This window comes from Leuciscus leuciscus (assembly GCF_965113295.1).
Source record: "Leuciscus leuciscus genome assembly, chromosome: 2".
Classification (NCBI taxonomy): domain Eukaryota; kingdom Metazoa; phylum Chordata; class Actinopteri; order Cypriniformes; family Leuciscidae; genus Leuciscus; species Leuciscus leuciscus.
The window spans coordinates 53,143,126-53,165,941 of record NC_138726.1 but is presented as its reverse complement, the minus strand read 5'-3'; the positions used below and the strand labels follow the sequence as shown (position 1 = coordinate 53,165,941).

Genomic DNA, 22,816 nt, shown 5'->3' with positions numbered 1-22,816 from the left:
TATTGGTTATTGTATAACCTATACAATACTAAATGTCTAAAAACTGATGTGATATGCTAAAAGATGCAAAATAGTTGTTTATAGTTGTCACATTGTATTGACGATCTAAAATACGTTGTTAAACAGTAGGATCTGTACCCTCAATAAAATAATACTAGAACAATCCTAGAATACAAGGAAACCCATTTGCCCATATACTGTATGTGTATGTGTGTGTGTGTGTGTGTGTGTGTGTGTGTGTGTGTGTGTGTGTGTGTGTGTGTGTGTGTGTGTGTGTGTGTGTGTGTGTGTGTGTGTGTGTGTGTGTGTGTGTGATGGCAGTATTTGTACTTTGCAGTTGTTCTGCATTTACTGTACATGTTTTTTTCCCATTCTAATACAAAGAAAATCAGGAGGGAACTGTAGGGGGTCAGTGAGAAAAAAAAGCTAATAATTAAATCATAAATCAACCAACATCAGAGAACTGTGAACATGCACATTTGCTGTTAAATTATTGAAATATTAACTATAATATTAATTTCATCGGGTACTTTAAGGAAATATATAAAAAAAAAAGGTTAGACTGACAAAAAAGTCTGGAAATTTCAGTAATGAGAAAGATGGAAGTTGCAAAAAAAAAAAGTAAGATGCCTGAATGAATTATGTTTGTACTTCATTGTCATTAAAATAATTCTGCATTGCAAAACTCTTAATGATTAACCTGCTTTATGTTTTTTATGCAAAATAAAATATTTTCCCAGGTGAAATGTGACCTGGACACGTTTCATCCATCTGCCCAGGAGTGTTGCCAAGCTAGCGGTCAACTGAACTGACTTTCTCCAGTCAGGCATTTTTTATCATCCAGCACCATCCCTTTATTACCTGAGTGGTGTGTTCCTCTGAGAGCATTTTTGTCCTCATCGAGTCGGCCCATGATGATCTTCCAACTGGAGTTGATGTCATCAAACTCAGCCGTCTCACGAACCAACTGCTTACGTATGTCATCTGCCAGAAAGATGTTCTAAAGAAAGAAAAATGGAAGAATGTGGTAGCAGACAACCGAAACGAAGAAAAGCACAGAAGGGAAGATAAAACAGTGTGGTGCTCGGTTGGAGCCATCACAGGTGTGTTTACAAACACTAGTACACACAGGGATCCAGGCTGACAGCCACGGTTTACTCTCCTCATCAGCTGCAACAGAACAGATGTGTGACTCTGAACTCCGCTATGTGTGTGTGAGATGATTATCATTTACAGTGAAGTGAGTTTGTGCCTCACATGTAGAGAGAGGACCCCTCTGTGATCTAATGTGACTGGTGTTTATTGAGAAAGAGCCGGGTGTTGAGGAAGGTCAGGAGTGTGTTGTGTATAGCTGGATAATGTAACCATAGTCTTTTAAAGCATAAGAGAAGCATTTGAATGATTAACATGCTGTATAAAACTGTAGGAAGTGCTCTGTGTGTGTGCGTACCTCTAGATACATCCACTGCCTTTGTACAGTGAGGATCATTTCAATGACTTCCAGCACCAGAGACAAACAGCGTTCCCAGTGGTCAACTTCCTTTTCAAATGCTTTGGCGAAACGAGATGCTTTCATGACAGACAGTGTCACCTGGTTATCCTCCAGAGCCTGGAACACTTCCTCTGTTCCCCTAAGTACACACACAAACACGCACACACATTTTAGAAGGCATATTTGTGAGAACACGTCAGAGACCAGGGGTTCTCAACCAGGGGACCGGGTCCCACTAGGGGCCTTGGAACACTTCCAAGGGGACGGCAAAAGGGTTTAAAATAATTAGTCCTAAAATAAGCTAAAACAGCTACAAATAAAGACATATTTTATTTGCATTTGTTCTTTCAACAAATGTCATTTAAAGGCACACTATGTAAGATAATACCTTCGAAATGATTTCGATGGTAAACAAACTCGTAGTAGGGCGAATCATCCCGATAGCAAAGCGGGGGGGTGGGGTGGGGGGACAAAACCAGCAATGCTAGTTTGAGAGGTGGAGCCCCGTCAAATCTCGCGAGAATCACGACTTGCTTTACGGCACATACATCAACCGCATATGAAGCAGCCTCTATGGAAGACACTAGCACACATTTCAGACGTGAATCATGGCAGAGTCGACGAAGAAAACAAAGAAAGCGCGTTCGGAAGACTTAGCTCAAAAATGTACAATTTTAACATGCTATATAAAAATATCTGTGGGGTATTTTGAGCTAAAACTTCACATACACACTCTGGGGACATCAAAGACTTATTTTACATCTTGTGGAAAGGGCATTATACATAAATTAAATACATAAAGCATATTTGTGTAATTTAACATTTAGTTATTGCAGGTTTGTGTAATATTCAGAGATTGTGTTTCACTGTTTTTATTCAGAGGAATACCGAATTTGAGTCTACAACTACAATAACCATCATGTTCACACATAATGCCTCTGCACTTACTCACAATTTCTCTCAACATGTGGACAGAAGAGCTGTCAGTCAATAAACAGGAAAACAAAGTTTTTTACTTAAGTAAAAAAGTAACTTAGATCTCTTTTTGTAAATTTAAAAATAATGCGTTACTTTACTAGTTACTTGAAAAAGGTAATCTGATTACGCATCTTGCGTTACTTGTAAAGCGTTACCCCCAACACTGTGGAGGCACATGAATTAATAGCAATCTGTTCGCCCAAAATGTGGCTTTCGTTAGGGAAGTACTTGAAGGCTAATATCATCAAGGGCTTATGTCTTTAACACATCCTATGTCTCGGCTGAGAAAACGCGCCGTGAAATAGACTGATGGCACAATATGGATGCGTACATTGTCCAATTTGCCAAGTTCAAGGGTCCATAAAATTTGTGTTCAAACAAAGTGCTCAAAATTTAAATTTCGTTAGAGCAGTTGCTCTAGTATGAGGCTGAATCTACATTTGTCACTTATTGACGCATGAGCCTCCCCTTTATAACGCAAAGCTCCCTTCAGTCCTCTATGTCTAAGGCGGTGCTAGCAATAGTTAGAACTGAAGGAATTCAGCATTTCTTCGCCACTTGTAAGTTACATTTTACTGTACCAATGTTTTTTTAATTGCCCGTTAAAGGTTTATATGGGACAATATAAATATACTGCCCTAACGAAATCCACATTTTGAGCACTTTTAACTGTTCCATTTTGTGGCGCGGTTTCTCAGTCGCCACAGAGGATGTGTTAAACCGGACATCAGGTCTTGGTATTAGAGGTACTGCCCTAAAGCAATGCCAAATTTTAAGCAAAAAGATCCCTGCGAATTCTTTCAGATGCTAAATCATCCATAAACCAGAAATTGTAACACGCGAGCATGCAAAAAATTCACGTGAGCAGGTAAAAAGTTTCTCTTGAGCATGCAACAGTTACGAGTGCACACACGAAAGTTTGTATATTTTTTATGGTAACACTTTAGTTTAGGGTCCAATTCTCACTATTAACTAGTTGCATATCACCATGCATATTACTAGGATATTGGCTGCAATGGTTTTCATACTAAGATTATAGTATTTGCTAAACCTTACCCTCACAATCAAACCCTCACGCAACCTGTTGACATTAGACAATCTATCAAAACATGATTTATGAGCATTTTAAATAGTCAGGACTGCTTCAAACGGCAGTTTTTGATGATCATAACTATGGCCAAACATGTACACGTACACAAAGCATATTTATAAAAGGCACATTCACAATACAAGTGAAATAAAATAAGGTAATATAGAGAGCTCAAGGTTCTGTCTGTTATTCATTTCGACAAACTACCACACATCCCTTTCTCTGGCGCGCACACAGCTCGATGTATGAAGCAAACAAAAGAGAGGACAAAGTGAACAGCAGTGGCTCTCGACCCCCCTCCTCGGCGTACTGCGTTGCCATGGCAGCAGCCTCACGCGCTGCCGCAGCCGTCTCCATGCCAACGGCACCTGATGTCCGCATGCACACGCAGAAACACACTCACATACATTCACACGAGCACACGAACCCGGAGGAAAGACACACACAGGCACAAAACATGTCACACATCTCTTGATTTCTCAGATTGAAGCCGCAGGTGTGTGTGTGTGTGTGTGTCATTCATCTCTGTTTGTCTCTCCATCTCCCCGAGCTCTAACCGATGCCGCTGCATGCAGAGTGTGTGCATATGAGCAACGGAGGAGCACTGTACACACACTTTGCACTTTGCACATCAATGTCAGTTGGTGAAGGGCACAAAAAAAGTGAAAAAGATGAGTGTAAATGCCTTAAAACAACCTCTTCACACTCTCTCTCTGAGAGGGAGCACAGGGCTGATGGGAAGGAGTAGTGAGGAAAGAGAGAAAGAAGAAAGGAGGAGAGAATAAGAGGAGGTGAGTGACAGGCGTGGGCCACCTGACCTCCTGAGCGACAGCATGAAACCAGGCACAATCTCTGGCCTGCGGCACCTACAGACACACACTCAGAGGAATAATCTGTCTGTTTTCCAGTCCAAGCAACATGACAGACACATATAGCATTCGACACACATCACTGAAGCAGCGCCGGAGGGAAAAACACAAGTGAAGTCCAAGAGCATTTATGGTGGAGGTGAACGCCTTTGTCTGTAATGACTGATATTAGCGGAACTTGCAGTTGCATTTCATGAATATGTTAGGAAGGAGATCAACAGGTTAGAGCACAAAGACAAAGACACTTTCTCTCATGTGCATCTGATATCATTTCAATTAGATTAAATATTTTTAATAGAGCTGCCCCCTAATAGTTGACTGACCGTTAGTCGACGAGAAGAGGCTTAGTTGACCAAAATGTTATTAGTCGGTTAGTTGCAGGAAAAAAAAAATCCACAGGAAGTGGCAAAGTCACGCAGTCTGTGAGGGACAGATCATTAACGGCGGGTCCGTGTGGTAATTACAATATGTCGAGCAGGAAATCAAAACATTCGCCTATCATCCATCGACCTCAAATTTGGCTATCATTTGAAACATGTTAGTAGCAGCAACTGTACATAACTCTAATGTTAACCTAGATAAATGTGTGCTATTAGGAGCATATCCAAGTGATTGTGTGGAATGTGGAAGCTAAAATATTAACGCGCTTCCTGCATGACATGGAGGCGCCGGCGCTATCACTTGCATTTTTTCCTGGTAACAGCGGAAACCACTTAAAATGCTCATTATTATTCATTATTATTACTCATATAAATAGTCATTATTGGTCATGTAATGCATCATTCGAAACTGTAATGCTGCATTCACACCGAACGCGAATTGAGCGTCTGGAGCGAGTGATTTCCATGTTAAGTCAATGTAAAGACGCGCTGATGCGCATTTAGAGTCCTGCGGCGCGATAGACGCGACCTAGCACTTGCCCCTCCCACAAGAAGCGAATTTCACCTCGAATGTGTGTCTGTTTTGCTTCAAACTCTCGCATTATACACGCGTCCAATTCGCTTTGGACGCGCGAGTGGATTCAAAATGTTCAAGCGTCCAACTAGACGTGATTGAAGTGAATTTGACGCTCAATTCACGTTCTGTGTGAATGCAGCATAAAGGGCCTACTTTTATTTGTGTAAACTCACAATAAAAACAAAACGTTGTGCTTTTGTAAAATTAAGAAAACAAACAGATTGTGCTTTCTGCAGTCCCAGTCTCCGTGAACTGGAGCGCGTCACAAAAATTAACCAAAAGAGTAAAGGCTACTTGCTTCACAGACATGACAAATATATCTATAGAAAGCTTGACATGTCTACTTTTAAATTAATTAATTTGAATCAAAAACAAATACTCTCTGATTATGCAATCCGTATGAAAGGTGCATTTCTCATTAAAGGCGCGTTCACTACTGCGGAGATGGAAGTCAGCATCATCAACTGACACTGGCTCAGAAAACACTAGTTTATTAATAAACAATTAAAATGTCTCCTTGCTATTTTGCTTTGCGGAAAGCTTTATGTGTGCGCTTGAGCAGGGAATAGGCTATATATTAAGCCCCCCAGTATATATTTAATTAAATTCATATAAACATGCAATTAGTCGACTAATTGCTTAAATAAACAACTACGAGTCAACTAGAAAAATCTTTAGTTGGGGGGCTGCCCTAATTTGTAATATATAAATTACACTAGTTTGCTAGTTTGGGGTTGGAAGGTCAGGTTTCGCAAAAAGTCTCTTATGCTCACCAATGTTGCATTTATTTGATCAAAAATAGAGTAAAAACAGTAATATTGTGAAATATTATTACAATTTAAAATAACTTTGTAATTTATTCCTGTGATCAAAGCTGAATTTCAGCATCATTACTCCAGCCTTCAGTGTCACATGATCCTTCAGAAATCCTTTTAATATGCTGATTTAGTGTTCAAGAAACATTTCTGGTTATTGTTGATGCTGAAAACAGTTGCACTAATTATTCTTTTTTAGGAAACTTTGTTTCAGGATTCTGTCACTTTTGAACAATTTATTGCATCCTTGTTGAATAAAAGTATTCATTTCTATTTAAAAAAAAAAAAAAACGTACTGACCCCAAATTATATTCTATTATGCTCCATTTAAGTATGTTTCTTAATATAATTGAAACACGATGTAAGAACTCTGTGAATCATAATGCAGCTTTAATCAAGTTTAAGTGCACTTATGAGGACTTGGTGTTTTGGCCTGAAGCCACCATAAAAATACAGCACAATAAACTCAAGTTATGATGGTTGAGAAAGAAGAACTCATGCAAGTACGCTCTCTGCCTTTCTGCATGCAACAGTATATGAATAAATGACACATGATGAGCTCCTCTGCTCACAAACTTTTGGAATATGATCATCATTAAAATCATATATCAGAATATAACAGGATATATCCAAAGATGAATGGCAGAAAACCTGTTTAAACCCCCACATCCAGGCAGTTAATATGAGCTTCAAGCCATTACAGTATAAGTGGATTACAAAGTCTATAACTCCAGAAATATTTCATAACTTTAATCCCAACATTACTGATCAATGTATAAAAAGCGATTACATTTGCCAGTTGTTTGGCTGTGGAAGAGCTTAAAGAAAAATGCTAATCTTTTTTATCTGTGGAAGTGTTTCAACTCTCTTTAACAGGTGTTACAACAAAACAAAATGCACTATCATTAATACTTTTACTCATTAAGGATACAGTAAATTTACATTTATAATGTTTCTAAAAGGTTTCTATTTCAAAATGCTCTTCTTTTGAACTTTCTATTTATTAAAGAATCCTGAAAAAATGTCATGGTTTCCACACACACACACACACACAAAAAAAAAAAAATTATTTCAACATTGATAATAATAATAAATGTTTCTTAAGCACCAAATCATAATATTAGAATGACTTCTGAAGGATCATATGACACTGAAGACTGGAGTAATGATGCTGAAAATTCAGCTTTAAATTACAGGAATAAATTACACTCTGAAACATATTAAAAAGAAAATTGTTCTTTTAAATTCTAATAATATTTCACAATATTACAGTTTTTTTTCTTTACTGTGTGTTTGATTATATAAATGCAGCATTGGTGAGCATAAGAGACTTATCTTACCAACTTACCAAACTTTAGCATACCCAATATATGTATATTATTTGATTTATCTACTTTTGTTTATTATAGTCTACTTAATATAGTTAAATATGGATGAAAGCAGTACAGCATGGCTGCTCTCACACACACTCAGAAAGGTTGTAAATGATCACCTCTGCTTTAAGTGATCACACACTCAACCCGCCTGCCGCAGGAACTCTGATTCAGACCAATCAGAGGAGCCGTACTCTCAACTCTTTCTTTCTCTCTGACTCGGACTCACACACATGAACATTAGCTGTGGGAGAGGTGCAGTGATGATAGGATTCATTCTCTCTGTATCTCTCACACACACACACACACACACACACACACACACACACACACACACACACACACACACACACACACACACACACACACACACACACACACACACACACACACACACACACACACACACACACACACACACACACACACACACACACACACACACACACACACACACACACACACACACACACACACACACACACACACGCACACACACACTGCATCTGTCCCATCACATCATCTAACTGTGTGTCCTCACTGCAGGCTGTTCTCAGAGGAGCAGCAGGTGAGAGAGCGGACTACATTACTACTGCCACAGAATTATCACATATACACAAGCACAAATAACTAGCTATCAAAATGAGGGTCAATGACCTTAAAAAGACAGCAATTCTTTTTGAAAAATATTGCATTCAATATTTGCAATGTAGGCATTTATTTAACCGTATAAAATAGGCATGTTGCCCATTTATGACAATTACTTGTACTAAATAAACTAAAGGAAATTCTATGCACAATTATGGCTGTTACCTACCAAATCAACATCACCATATAATATAAACGAGCTGCAAATAATGAGCAAGTTATCAATAAAATAAGCACGGCTGGAATGCTTTGACATAATTTAGACTGGTCCTTATTTAGGATTCTGCGGCTCTTTGCTGTCTGTCACAGTGGATCTTAATGTAATCACTGTTTTAGAGTGTAGGATTTCTTCATATCAAGTGTTTTCAAAGCTAATTTAATTATACTTTGAGCAAAACCCACTTTTATTAGTTACATCTTCACCAGTAGCTGCCTCAGAGACAGTAAATGCAGATATTTGACAGTCAGTGTCTAAATACAGTCACTAACACCACAGTTACCACAATGTCATGAAAAATATAATGTTAGATTGCAGACAAGAAAAGATTCATTTACTATGCTATTCACTTTTTGTCATTTCAAGTGTCAGTTTAATTAAGGTCATACAATCATTTTAATTATAATTACTAGAGTACACATCTAATGATTCTAAAAAATAAAATAAATAAATAGATAAATAAAACAAAATATCAGGTACTAAAATGCATGTTAATATGTTACAAATAAAATAAGGGACATCCAGTAAAGTTTTGTCAGATTTAAATTAATTATAAAAAAAGATAAACAGCAATAAGGATAAATAAAGAGAATCACCAACTAAATGTTCCCTCTGTATCTTCATTTTAAATGTTTTTTTTTTTTTTAAACAAAACTTCAAACATGCTCATAGATCAAGAGTAGTTATTTATCTCTCCCTCTGTTTCATAGCAAACATAATTCCATAACCTCTTTGAATGAGTCTACCGTATACACGTGTGTGTGTGTGTGTGTGTGTGTGTGTGTGTGTGTGTGTGTGTGTGTGTGTGTGTGTGTGTGTGTGTGTGTGTGTGTGTGTGTGTGTGTGTGTGTGTGTGTGTGTGTGTGTGTGTGTGTGTGTGTGTGTGTGTGATCAATGACTTTTCCATTCGCCCCGCTGTCAGGCAGGAGTTCATCAGAGAACGCTGAAACTCATATTTACTGCAGGGTAGAGAGTCCTGCAATGCCCTTTATCTCTCTTCCCATCTCTCTCTCTCCCTGAGCCCAATCAGGGGGCTTGTGGATGTTAATTGAATTGGGCTGGGGGTCTCTTTCTAATGTGCAGCAGATGGTCAGGACATTCCTGCTTCCTTTATCTCTTACACACACACACACACACACACACACACACACACACACACACACACACACACACACACACACACACACACACACACACACACACACACACACACACACACACACACACGTGTATACGCACATGTAAACACACATATGCACACACACTAGGTGGCAGTGTTGTACTACCCTGGCCCAATGAGTCACGCTTAAAGCCCTAAAGCCATTATGAAGCAATGAATGCTGATCATCTAGAGAAGTGACCATGGGTGCGTCTCAATCAGCCCTTGTTGTACAACGTCACGACTGGTATTTATGAACAACAGCAGAACTGATCATTTTCTTACATATACCTCCAACTTTTCAGTCATAAATGAATTATAAATGTTAGCTAGATTATGTTCAGTACCTGTCAAGCAATGTATGTTTATACTGCGATATAGATTTTTCAAAACAGTGCCATGTGTGGTGAGTTGGCTCATGTGATTGTTTCACACTTCAGAACTTCTGTTAAGGGAACACAGTGAGCATAAATGCTCCCTGGTTTTCACAGTGCATTGTGGGACTTTTTAAGGAGCAAATGTTTTAGTGCACTGGAAGGATTTTGCCTTTAAAACGGCCGTCTCTATGATCAGAGCCCTGACTCCTGAACTAGAGAGCTGATTGAGACGCACCCCATGTGTGAGTTAGAATGTGTAGCTATTCTCTCTGCTTATAGAGTCAACTTAGTCTTGCTTACTAAAGTACACAGCCTACCTAGACCGTGTACCGGCGTTCAAATTGAAGCCAGTGATGTCTAAAAATGCTGTCTACATAGGCATCTCACTTCATTTTGAACAGCTTATTGTTACTAGAAAATCACACAAACACACACACACACAGACACACTTTTTTAGTAAACTAACAGAAAAGCACATAGAGGAGGACATGACCTCTCGAAATACCGAGTCATCAGCAAAGCAGGGCTGGGACGTTCATCCGCATCTGTGTGTGTGCGTCCAAACAGCAGCATATGTGCGTCAGGACAAAAATGTGCGCTGTAGCAAATTTGAAATAAAATACAGTGTTGGTAAGGGAAGCGTATGTGTCTTAATTTAATTACAAGAAGTAGCATATGCTAAAAGTGTTTGCATGCACGTTTTGTCCCGCGTCATTATAGACCGTTTCGCCCACTGGCTCCGCTCAATGTTACGTTATGACTGCCAGGAGAGTCTTTCGGTCAGTCGAACCTTCGGTGCAGGACGCTTTTAATGCATATTCTGCAGAATTGTCACTCTCGCAACTGCAGAGCAGGCAAAGAGATGTTTCTGTGCACCATATTTATACAATGTGTGTGTGTGTGTGTGTGTGTGTGCTGTGCGTACAATGCAGGGCTGTAGGTGGTAATTACAGGTGATTTGCACTCCGTCCTGCTAAATGTGTGGAAACGCTCAATTATAAGTACACGGCAGCAAACAGAAAGCCTCTTCACTGCAGGACCATTAACGCACACACAGCTCCATCTGTGCGTGCGCACACTTCAGCTTCTATCATGAATACTATCATCATTAATCATCTTTTCTCCTTGCGGACAAGGCTGTCCGTTATTGAGAGCCTGAGTAATTTGGAATTGATTCTGTCCCCGGTATACAACCCCACCGCTGAATACTAAACACACTGTTTGTTGATATGGCATATACACCACTGACAAAAAAAAAAAAGAGGAAGAAATAGAGTGATCAAAGAGGAGAGAGGGAGAGGGGGAACTAAAGATAAAGCATATGTCCACCTTTTGTTGCAGCACTGACGGGGACGAACAATACCAGCAGGTATGTGTGCTAAACAGGGGGAGAGAGAGAGAGAGAGAGAGAGAGAGAGACCACGTCCTTTCTCTGTTCTGCAGGATCTAAGCTTCTAGAAATAAGCAATACAAATCTATCCCCTTTTCCTCTATATATCTCTGTTCGCTCGCTTTTTTCTTCACATGCCTACCTGTCAGTGAGACACCACCCCCTGTGATTCTCTCTCTCTCTCTCTCTCACAGGTGGGTGTGAGACACTGACGCATATGACAGGTTATAGCACAGAGAGCTGCAGTCCTTATGACTCTGCGTATTACTGCATTACGCAACACTTAATACTCAGTTTCAGTTATATTACTGACCTGACGTCACTGACACTATTGGATACTACACACTACTGAACTGACTCCAGCTGAGTAACGACACTATTGTCTTTTTAGAGCAGAACTGTAATCTGTTAGCATCTTTGAATCGTTTTATTATCGTAAGCTTGACTTCACTAAACATACAGTACATACACAAACATAAGGATGATGGGGATATGTATTTCGATGCAAATTAAAATGTAGCTGTGAAGGATAGAAGTACAGAATTTTTTTTTATATTTATTTTATAATATATATACACACTTTTCTCAATTTTACATTTATTTTAGCATTTGTTTTATTTATGCACGTCTTTGTCAGATTAAGCTCACTTCTAGGAAAAATGTTGTTCCAAAACTATAGCTAAGTACAAACTTGTTTACTTTGCAATCAAAATGGGGACATAGCACTTACTTATACTGTATATATATATGCAAGTGCAATATCACATAAGCAATATCATAATCATAGGCCAATTTGTCTCCAGAGGCACTCTCACTTATAAACAACAAAATAGACACAAATTAAATGGAAAATTAAGAAAGAATCTAAATAAGAAGCCTCCATTAAGGTATAAAAAACAATAATACGGAATTTCTGTTACATCAAAACGGACAAACAGGCAAAGACTGACCCGTTTCCGATTCATCCACGTAACTTGCACATAAACATGCTCATTCGCACACACACACACATTGCTTCCAGCTAAATACGAAGAGGCCTGAAGGCATTTTCAGAAAACTTTCAGCCCTTGGGAAGGAGACTGCTTATACAAATGATTCTGTTAGATTAGAGCTTTTGTGCTGCTGCCATATGCACAAAGCATCCTCTCCAGTTCTTATCTGCTCACAGCTCGTTTCTATAATTGTAAGCAATGAACCCTTTGTGAAACTCCCGAATGGTCTCAATCAAACCAAAAAGAGCAACAGCATCATTTGAGCTCATCTAAATACAGAAATGTATTTTCCCGCTAGTGTTTATTCATTCACAGACAGTCAGTTTATGTTCTTCGTTGGACCCTTGACTTGTTTGCCCAGAAGGCTTAAAGCAGCCATTCTGAGTCCTGCTCTCTAGGGAGATTGATAGTAATTATGTTTGTGTGAGAGCTCAAGGTGCCCTGGCATTGATAAGCCATTTAATCTGTGTATGAAACATGGCTTGCTGTCAAACACAGATTTGAACCGGACTCTGAGAGAGCAATGCTGTCCGGCCGGTGGCTGTGTTTCCCAACCCCATCTAAACAGCATTTTTGGCCATCAAAGGTGCATTTAAGCACTAGATGTGTTTCAAAGCCTGCTGAGCAACACATCTAGAGAGCATTTCCGGGTATCAAAGGTCCATTCAAATACTGGCTGTGTTTCAAAACCTAGAGAGCTGCTTATCTAGACAGAATTTTTGCACATCATAAGCGCATTCAATCCGTTAAGAACATTTGAATATGCCTATAATTCTGTCCAGTATGCAGGAGGCGGCTCACTAGGTTTTAAAACACAGCCAGTGTTTTGTATCATTTGCTCACTCTTTCTCAGTGGTGGTTGTGTCACACAGAGTATTATGATAATGTAGAGTCACTGGCTCATCACGCGTGGCGGTTCTTCCCTGCAGCAGGGAGCTCCATCATGTTGAGGAATGGTGTTTTTTAGGCTATGGCTTGTTTTTGGCACTAACATATTCACATTATGGTGCCTTAACAGCATGGATGAAGCCAGTACCAGTCCCTCGGTGGACAGTGAGTCTGCCACAAAAACAATTACCTCTCGACTGGAAATGCACGAAAGTTATGGTAAAATTACGTCTCAGGAAAAAATAATCCAATACATCAATTAGGACAACTCCCCAATTAAGATGGAAAATCTACTGGTGGAGGCTGGAGCAAGCTGCAGCTAGGAAAGACACACATTTTTATGTGTGTGTGTGTGCGCGCGTGCGTTAATCTTCACTATTTTTATGTTCTTGTGTTTTCTTTTTCTGAGGAGAATTACATGGCAATTTAAATATTTTTCAATAAAATGAAGTAAAATGCACTGCCACGTCAGGACGCTGAATCATCATTATCATCTATTTAACATTCTGCTTTCTGAGCACCTTCGAGCGTCTACGACCTCTTGACGTTTGACCTTTTGAAACCTCTGGCATCTCACCTCAGTCTGTGGTGACCTTTGTCTTTGTAGGGTGTGATGTCCAGAGACGTTTCCTCCCAAGTCTTCGTGATGCCTTCCAGTGTCTGTGAATGAGAGGTCAACATTAGGCTTTTTAATGTTAGCACTAATCTTTCCAGACACTTTCCACCTCAGCTCTGAACGCCAGATTGTATTAGAGCTGGAAGGGCAGCCATCGGTCTCATGGGGACGTCAGGCGACTAGTGACAGTCAAAGAACATTGATCGAGGCCCCCGCAAAGTTTCCCCCACAATAAACATCATAGAAACACCAGAATAGAAATCCGCCAATGACACTTCTTATTTATGATATGTTTCAAAACCTAGCAAGCAACCTACCTAGCAGTAGTTTTGGACATCTTTCAAACATTTAAACACTTGAAGTCTTTTAAATCACAGTGAGCTGCTTGCATAGACAACATTTTAAGACATCATAGGCACGTCCTAACATTGGCTGTGTTTTGAATCTAGTGAGCTGCCTAACAAGACAGCCTTTTTGGGCATCATAAGTGCATTTCAAAACATAGTGAGCTGCCTATCCAGGTGGCATTTTGTTGTATTAAGGTGGGGTCATATTTACTGTTGTTCAGCGAATTTCAAGGAATCCATGCGATCATAACTTTCACTTGAGAGCGATTTTTCCACACAGATTTCGCAACGGGTTGATCTTCAAACCCGTTTTGATCAACAGAAAGCTGCTTGGTTTGAAATTGATTTCTTTGTGAGCTGTGAATCATACAATCGCTATACTACTGACATTCTTGCCCGCAAAAATTTGCTGAAATGTGACTGCACCTTTAGAGCTGAAAAGACAGCTATCTATTTGGTGAGGAGGTTAGGCGACTTATAGTCTCAACATCTGATGCATAAGGCACACAAAATAGGAAACACTTTAGGAGTTTCAAAGACATCATCTGATTGATTGAATTCTACAGGATTTCCGGGAGACGTGTGTGTTGCGTCCGGTGTGAAGCCAAACCCCCTCATGGAAGAAGAAGAAAGCTTTCGTCTTAGCAACTGTGACAATGACCGCTTATCAGGATCAACTCGCTGGATTGTCAAAAGTTTGTGAAGTTTGCGGCGCCATTGTTGCAGTAAACTTGCACAATGTTCTTGAATGAATAATTTATTAGATGCACACCGGTCTCGTAGTTATCGTAGGGACATCAACGTTACATTTTCACACCTCTAAACATGACACAAAACAAAATGAACTGTGATTGGTTGCTTTACATGTCGGTCAGACGTCCTCTTGGCCGGTCCTTGGCCAATGAAAGCTGTGATGGAGTCCAGACCTTCTGCCGTCAGTCTGAAGGTCCGGCTACGCGAGACCAGGCGACTTGTGACAGGGAAATATCATTAATCTGGGCCCCTGCAAAGTCTTTCCAGAAACACCAGCCATGCGCCATGCCAGTAAAGCTTCTCATTTACACTCTATCTGTCTTTCTACTTTTCTCTCTCTCTGCGGGTGACTTCTGGGTGAACCGCTCTGTGCTTTGGGGGTTATGAGGCTTTGCTCTCCCATTGCCACTCTCGAACCAAAGCTGTGTTGTTGTAACCTCTGCGAGCACAGAGCCGAACGTCTGGGAATCTCCCTGGGCCGAGAGTGAGAAGAAAGAGAGGAAGAGGGAGAGAGGGAGGAGTACAGCCTCCCACAGTCTGACAGCCGGACAGGGCAGATCTCCTCTGCAGGGGCAGTAAAGGCTGCTCCGAAGGAAATTAAGCGCAAGGCTCATTTCCCCTGTGGCCGCCACACATGACCTGGGGACAGCAGCACTGAGCTCATACTGTACTGCACTATTACTGAACACAGCTCAGGAAATGTTCCTTTTCAAGTCGAAAATAGGACTATAAACCAGTCGACTTTCCAGGCCTGTTTCACACATCCTGCGTCAGCGGCATATAATGTAGCTTGTGCTTTTACACTAAAGGCATTTCTGCTGCGTAACAGCTCTGTGCAGAAAATAAAGTGACTTCTGGTTTACCACATTGCACATTTCTTCCAATAACAGCTATAAATTATAACACAAATTATATCATGGATATCGGAAGTGGGCCGTTGAGGATTATTACAAACTTGATCGCCATGAAATCTAATTTACATGAGGAGGTGGAATGACATTTACATCCAATTGGTAATTAATTTACACAGAACCCAAAACATAGCTATAAACTGCTTAAAGCGTCTGGATTCAGTCAGTCTTATTGAATTAAAAAGTACTGTTTGTGAATTTGCATCAGGCCTGATGTTGAGGTCTTTTAGAGGCGGAGTAATTCGATCAAGTATTATGTTTCTTCATAAAAGCAAATATTGTGTTCATAAAAAGGTTTTACAGTGCATTTCAACACGTTTTCTGATGAGATCTGTAAAAGCCAGTTTCCGCACCAGAGGAAAAACAAGCAGTTATAAAATGTGGCATGTTACAATTTTTAAAATGCTTTTGAAAGAAGTCTCATACTCTCCCAAGCTGCATTTACTTTACGGTAAAATACTCTGAAATATTATTACATTTTAAAATAACTATTCTATTTTAATATATTTTAAAGTGTAATTTATTCATGGGATGGCATCAAAATAATAAAAAATCTAAATAATCAAAATAGATTGATTAAATATTTAGAAATCAAAATAATACGCTGATTTAATGCTCAAATAACATTTATTATAATAATCAATGCTCGAAACAGTTGTGCTGTTTAATATTTTTGTGGAAATTGATTTTCTGTGATTTTATTCTTTAATGAATTAGAAATGTAACTGGTAACTGCACTCTTAAAAGAAAAGGTTCTATATAAAACCTTAAAGGGTTCTTTTAGTTTTGATTTAATAAACTAGATTTAGTTTGAATTAATTAATTTTGTTTTAATACATTTTAAATTTTAAATACATTTTATGAAATAAACAGCTCGCAAACACTTCAGAAACATTTTTAAAGAACCACTAAGCATGAAAGTATTATGCAATCATTTAAGAAATGTCTCCTTATACTGTATAGATCCTTTTTTGTATAAAGGGTTCTCTAAAATTGAGTCAAGAACTCTAGGGTCCTATACTGAACTCAAATTTGTGTTTAACTTTATTTCTTATGATTGTGACTTTAATTCATGCATTGTGACTTTATTAACTCACATTACACATTTATTTTTCATAAGTGTGACTCACATTGTGATTTTGACCTGATCTTTTATATTACTCTGAGGCAGAAACAGGCTTCAATAGACTGACATGCAAAACTAAACTTAGCACCGAAGCCCTACTTTTATTGCTGCTTCTATAGGATGCTTCTGCCACTTGCTGCAATGTGTGAATGCAGGCCTAAGGGTTCAAATAAATCAAAATCTGACTCTAAGTATAACCCCACAACAGTCTGATAGCTTTGTGCTCAAGACGACGATCTCCTTTCCATTCAAACTGTTTGGCTAATGAAACCCACATCTGCACTGAGGCCAGACTCTCTACTGGGGCGGTCTGACTACAGGATGTCACCCTGAGGATATCATCTTTGACCCTCCAAACCCGACCTCTGACCATAATCCTCTTGACAGTGACTTTCCTTTTCTCTTTAACATACCGAACCTCTGAGGATCTTATGCACTGTGAGAGGAGCAGAGAGAATTGAACCTTGATGAACCCACAGTCCTTCACAGCGACAAAAGAAATAAGGAAGAAATGAAGTTTCCAGTTACAACTGAAAATTAGTTTTATAGCCTGATACTATTTGAATCATAGCATATGCTTTTTAACCATTTTATTTTTTCATGAGGTCCACTTATAATATTACTCGAGAGTGATGCAGTAAAGTAGTTTTGAATGAAAGTTTCAATGTGTTTTCAAATACTCTCTCAAAGGATCAAGGACAATTTGATTTCTCTTTCTTTGACACTTCTAGTACAAGTGCTTTAAAAACGCAGAATCCAATACACTGATCGGAAGAACCTGTCAAGTTGAAGGACACTGTTAATTAACCATATACATTAGCAAACTCCAAAACAGAGGAAAGCTGATAAGAGAAGGGTTCTCTGTTGCACTTTAGCACTCTTTTTTTTATATAAATTGTTCTCTGTAAGATCTTTCACTGAAGAATCATTGTTTTTTTAAAGAGTGAAATTATACTCAAAATGAAATAAATGAAGCCAAATGAGAAAGAGAGAGTTCTGAAGAGGGATTGAGAGAGAGGGGAATATCATACCTGTTCTATTGAGAGCTCTTTGCTGGCCGCTCCTGATATGTCACTGATACGCTCGGCATGGTGGTCCAGACCCAAAGCTACAATCTTCTCCAGAGTGAAGTCTTCACTGGTCGGGTCAAACGTCTGCTGCGCCTCTTGCCTTATTTGATCCCAGTGTCTAAAATAAACAGATCCACACCATCTTTTGATGATAAAATCTGATTGGCCGAAAGCCTTTGACACTGACATATGAATCTGAGTTCAAATAGGGTGAAAAAACCTTTTATCAAAGCAATTTGATCTATTCCAAAACCAAAACCTATGGGCCGGCATTTTAAGACTTCATAGACACAGTTTCCAACTCAAAGGCTTTTCCAAAAGATAGGCAACTTAATTATGCTGCCTGCTAAGAAAGCTAATTTTGGACAGATTCTAAAGCAGCATCAATATATTATATATATATATATATGAACTATACAAACACAGTTCAGTGTAACTTAAAAATAAAGCATCTTATTCAATGTTTGTGTGCTTATTAGGGTTTCACCCTGTTATCTTAGAAACATTAATGCCAAACCCTAAAGGAAAAAACATTGAGTAAGATGTGAGTTGCCGTCTATGTAGTGTGGTTAGGATGATGCCTTAGAAGACAGCCGTCTATGTAGTGTGGTTAGGATGATGCCTTAGAAGACAGCCGTCTATGTAGTGTGGTTAGGATGATGCCTTAGAAGACAGCCGTCTATGTAGGCAGCAGGCTGCGAGGCATCTTAAGAGGTTTTGGATCAGAGCTATTGTGTAGGCCTTTAGGAGAGATGAGGTTGGTGATTCATTAATAAAAATATCTAATGGAATTCTTAAGCTAAAATTATGAGAGTGTGTGCTATTCAAAGTATTTTGAGAGCTGAAGAAAGACTGCGCTGGTTAGTCACAAAAGACTGGTCACTAGTCATGTTGACGGTCAAATTTCGTCATAATAAACAGGTGTGACGGCCGACGACAGCGCAAGGATTGAATTCTCCCGTGAGAGATCCCGTAGTCATGACGCACAGCTTGTTGTCTTCTCTCAAAGAAATCCACAGAGACCGACAGTACATCTGATCCACAACAAAACACAACACTGCTATTTAAAAAAATTGGCCATCCTGCCAATGACTAGCCCCTCTGAGAGCGGGCCCCGGCATTCTGGGACGCGATCTCTCCTACGAGTGCCTGTTTTTCTTTCGCTCTTCTCGTTTCCCGTTCTGTCGGTCATGGACTTCTGAGGCTGGAGCTCTGTTTATTTTCATCTGCTTCCCTGATGTGCTGCGCCGGCCAGCGGGAGACGCTAACAGGGATCTTTCAGAGGGTTACATCAGTGTGATTAGCCGGCTGTCATCAGGGGAACGTGAGGCCTGTCTCTGGCGTCTCCACCAGGGCTGTTGTAGCACGCCTGATTGGGGCCGATGGGCTGTTGTTTTGGGAATGCCAGATCCAATCAAATGGCTTAGGAAGCGAATGACAGGGCAGAAGAAAAACGAAGAGCGGAAAATGTTGCGTTCTCTCGGCAGGGAAGGCGCCGGAGTGCACAAATGCTCTGCGTGATAGAATACAGAGAGGTGATGAGCTGTAACTGAGGGCGTGGGATTACAGCTGATCCTAGAACAGTAATCGGCACCAAACCGCTGCCGCTGATGATTATCAGCTGGACTTCACAACAGACCTCAGGTCACAAGCTAAAGAAGGCAATCTCTCCAACAGAGAGCAGTTATAAAGAGCGATTGTCCAGAGAAGAGGCAACATGAAAGACGACGGTGTCATTTTTGTCAGGAACCACTCTTGATAAGGAGGATTAGTGCGAGAATGACATTTCATTATGCTGAGGACATGATTTTTTTTTTTTTTTGTGTGTGTGTGTGTGCAGGGTTGTCAGGTCTGTGTAACAAAAGTAGCCCAATGGCAAGTCAAAAGTAGCCCAAAATTGGGTGGAAATCAACCCAAGGAAAAAAACAAATTACTCGCGGACTAAGCACCACTGTGTGTGTGTGTGTGTGTGTGTGTGTGTGTAGTCCTGGTAAATCCTACATTTTGGGGACAAAATGTCCTCACAAAGATGGCAATATCCAAAATCCTTGTCCTTTTGGGGAGATTATTTGTGTGTGTGTGTGTGTGTGTGTGTGTGTGTGTGTGTGTGTGTGTGTGTGTGTGTGTGTGTGTGTGTGTGTGTGTGTGTGTGTGTGTGTGTGTGTGTGTGTGTGCGCGCGCCCCCACCTCTCTCTCATGGCTGGATTCCTGAAGTCTGTGATCAGTGGGATGATTTTCTTAAACTGTTCAATCCTGCTCTTAGTGAAGTCCACAACCTCCCAGTGCTTGTCCTGAAAGAACACACACACACTTCACCATCATTACTCTATAATAGTCAGGATCCCACTGCAGGCTGAAGTGTAAAATGCTGAGTGCTGTGTTGTGATGGGCTGATCCCCTGTCAGTGGAAGAGCACCCAAAGGGTCTGAAGCAAGCAGGTGTTTCTAATCTGCTTAAAGCTAAATGTCAGGATAATGAGAAGCTGGTGAGAAGAGAAGCTAAATTAGCTTTAAAGGGTAATTAGCTACACAAAAGAGCTTTTATCACAGTTACAAAGGGAAACGAAGGAATGAGAGTCTCTGCTGGACCCTAATGAAGTAGCATCAGTATGTGTGTGAGAACAGCAGAAGATGAGTGAGAGACGGAGACATCACTGACGCCGTGATAGCCGTAAAGTGCCGCTAGTTTTTTATGTGAAGATCTTAGTACTTAATCCGCTAACTGTGACGCTCAATTAAATTAATCATTTAAAAAATACAAATATTATTTATGTTATTCACATATATTATGGTGCTCGTATTACCACACCTGGACAGAAGCAACAGGAGTCTGCGGCAATACTGAAAGGATATGAAGTATGAAAATGAAGCCTTAGCAAATCAAAAAGTGTGAAACATTATTTTATATATAATTCACATTACAATACACACTACCATTTTAATGTTCGAGGTTGGTAACATTTTTGAAAGAAGTCTTAGGACAGTAATATTGTGAAATATTATTACAATTTAAACAACTGTTTTCTATTTTCATCCCTGTGTTTGCAAAGCTGCATTTCTCCAGTCTTCAGTGTGACATTCTCCTTCATAAATCATTCAACTATGCAGATTTGCTGCTCAAGAAACATTTGCTAATTAATATGATCAATGTTGAATACCGTTGAGCTGCTTAATGTTTTGGACACTGTGATTGATTATTGTTTCCCAGGATTATTTGATGAATAGAAAGTTCAAAATAACAGCATTTATTTATTTAGTTGAAATAGAAATATTTTACAACACTACTAATGTACTTCATCACTTTTGATAAAATTTGTCAAAATTTGTATCCTTGCTGAATAAAGGTATTTATTTCATTCAACAACAAAAAAATCTTACTGATCCCAATGTTTTGAACGGTAGTGTACCTGCTTATGACGACCTTATTGATCACTTTCCCACAAAGTAAATCAGATGTGCATTTGTGAGATTTTGACTGAATGTTTCGTTAAAACGGCAGAATACATCCGCCTATGTTTATTTTATTTATTTTTTTATTTATAATGATAATATTGTTAATATTTTATTTTTATATTAATATATTAATGTATAATTTTCGTTTTTTAATATATATATTTTTTCTATTTTTGTATAGTTTAACACTACATTAGCTTAAACAAAGTCTGCTGTTCAATGCTGAGAACTAACATTGTTTATTTGAAACTGCCATAAATGCAAGCTTGGTCCCTGAACTGACTAATGTTGAGCACCAGGAGTACAGAGTAAGTTGCGTTGGCTTGCCTTGATCTCTCGGCTGAGTTTGTGGAGTCTCTTGAACATGTTCTGGCCGGTGTTGTCCATGACCTCGGTCTGTAGAGAGGACAACTGACCTCCCTTCCACTCGTCCCACAGAGTCTCCCACTGCTGGGCGATCTCCCAGACCTGCTGCAGGTAATCCATGCCCTACAAACACACGCACAAGAACACCATCTAAACATCCTCATACACTGAACCAGAAATCACCTTCACCAACAGCATCAATAGTGTTCAATTCGCTGTTACACAGTGAATTTCCCTCAGCCAAAGAGCTGTTTGTGCTCTGTTGAGCATTGAATGTGTCAGTGTTGTATTGTATGGAGAACATTTTTACAGTAACAGCAGTGAATAGGTACCTTCTCTAGATTTAGGATGTCTTTAGAGGCAGGTTCTTCAATATCAAAGATGTTGAGACCGTAACGTATGCTCTGCTCCTCTTCTTTAAGAGACTCCAACTGGGCACGCTGCTCTGACACCAGCTCTAGTGCAGAATCTGGGGCTACACTACTGCCAAACGGACCTGCATATAGATACATGCACAAATAAGATATACAAAAACCACACACAAATGTGTGCATATGGTTAATGATTACAAAGATGCACATTCAGCTGTCATTTCCCCAGGGAGCAGCTTGTCGCTCAAAAAAAAAAAAGCTCAATGGATTCCTACTGGCAAGAAAGTTAGCAAAGTGAGCATGTTTCTATTAATGTGGTTTCACAGTTGGGAGCTCAGCAGGTCAGTAGGTCTCTTTCCTGAGCAGCATGCAAGTTCTGGCTCGGACCCAGCTCCGCAAACAGGCCCGCACTCCCACAATCCACACGCACTTGCGACAGCTTTGATTTACGAGATATTTGATATTTCAAAAAGCACCTCATTCATCTCAGGATGGCAATACACAACACGTACAGTAACACACACGAACGCGCTCGCACAGACATCAGTATAGAGGCCAT

The 22,816-nt window shown here is 39.7% G+C and overlaps 1 protein-coding gene and 1 long non-coding RNA gene across 2 annotated transcripts in view; one reads left to right on the top strand and one right to left on the bottom strand.

The window, feature by feature from the left end:
- LOC309482674 overlaps positions 1-22,816 on the top strand; it is a 460,652-nt gene that overhangs the window by 240,164 nt on the left and 197,672 nt on the right. The gene's annotated exons all lie outside the window — the stretch shown is intronic.
- Positions 1-22,816, bottom strand: part of dnah2 (dynein, axonemal, heavy chain 2) — a 170,821-nt gene that overhangs the window by 74,496 nt on the left and 73,509 nt on the right. Inside the window, exons 24-30 of the mRNA XM_082147655.1 lie at positions 22,219-22,382; positions 21,848-22,009; positions 20,256-20,359; positions 18,030-18,186; positions 13,823-13,905; positions 1,451-1,631; positions 862-1,000 (exon numbers count right to left, since the gene is read on the bottom strand). Of these exons, the coding sequence (XP_082003781.1) occupies positions 862-1,000; positions 1,451-1,631; positions 13,823-13,905; positions 18,030-18,186; positions 20,256-20,359; positions 21,848-22,009; positions 22,219-22,382 (990 nt within the window). The remainder of the gene's footprint in view (positions 1-861; positions 1,001-1,450; positions 1,632-13,822; positions 13,906-18,029; positions 18,187-20,255; positions 20,360-21,847; positions 22,010-22,218; positions 22,383-22,816) is intronic.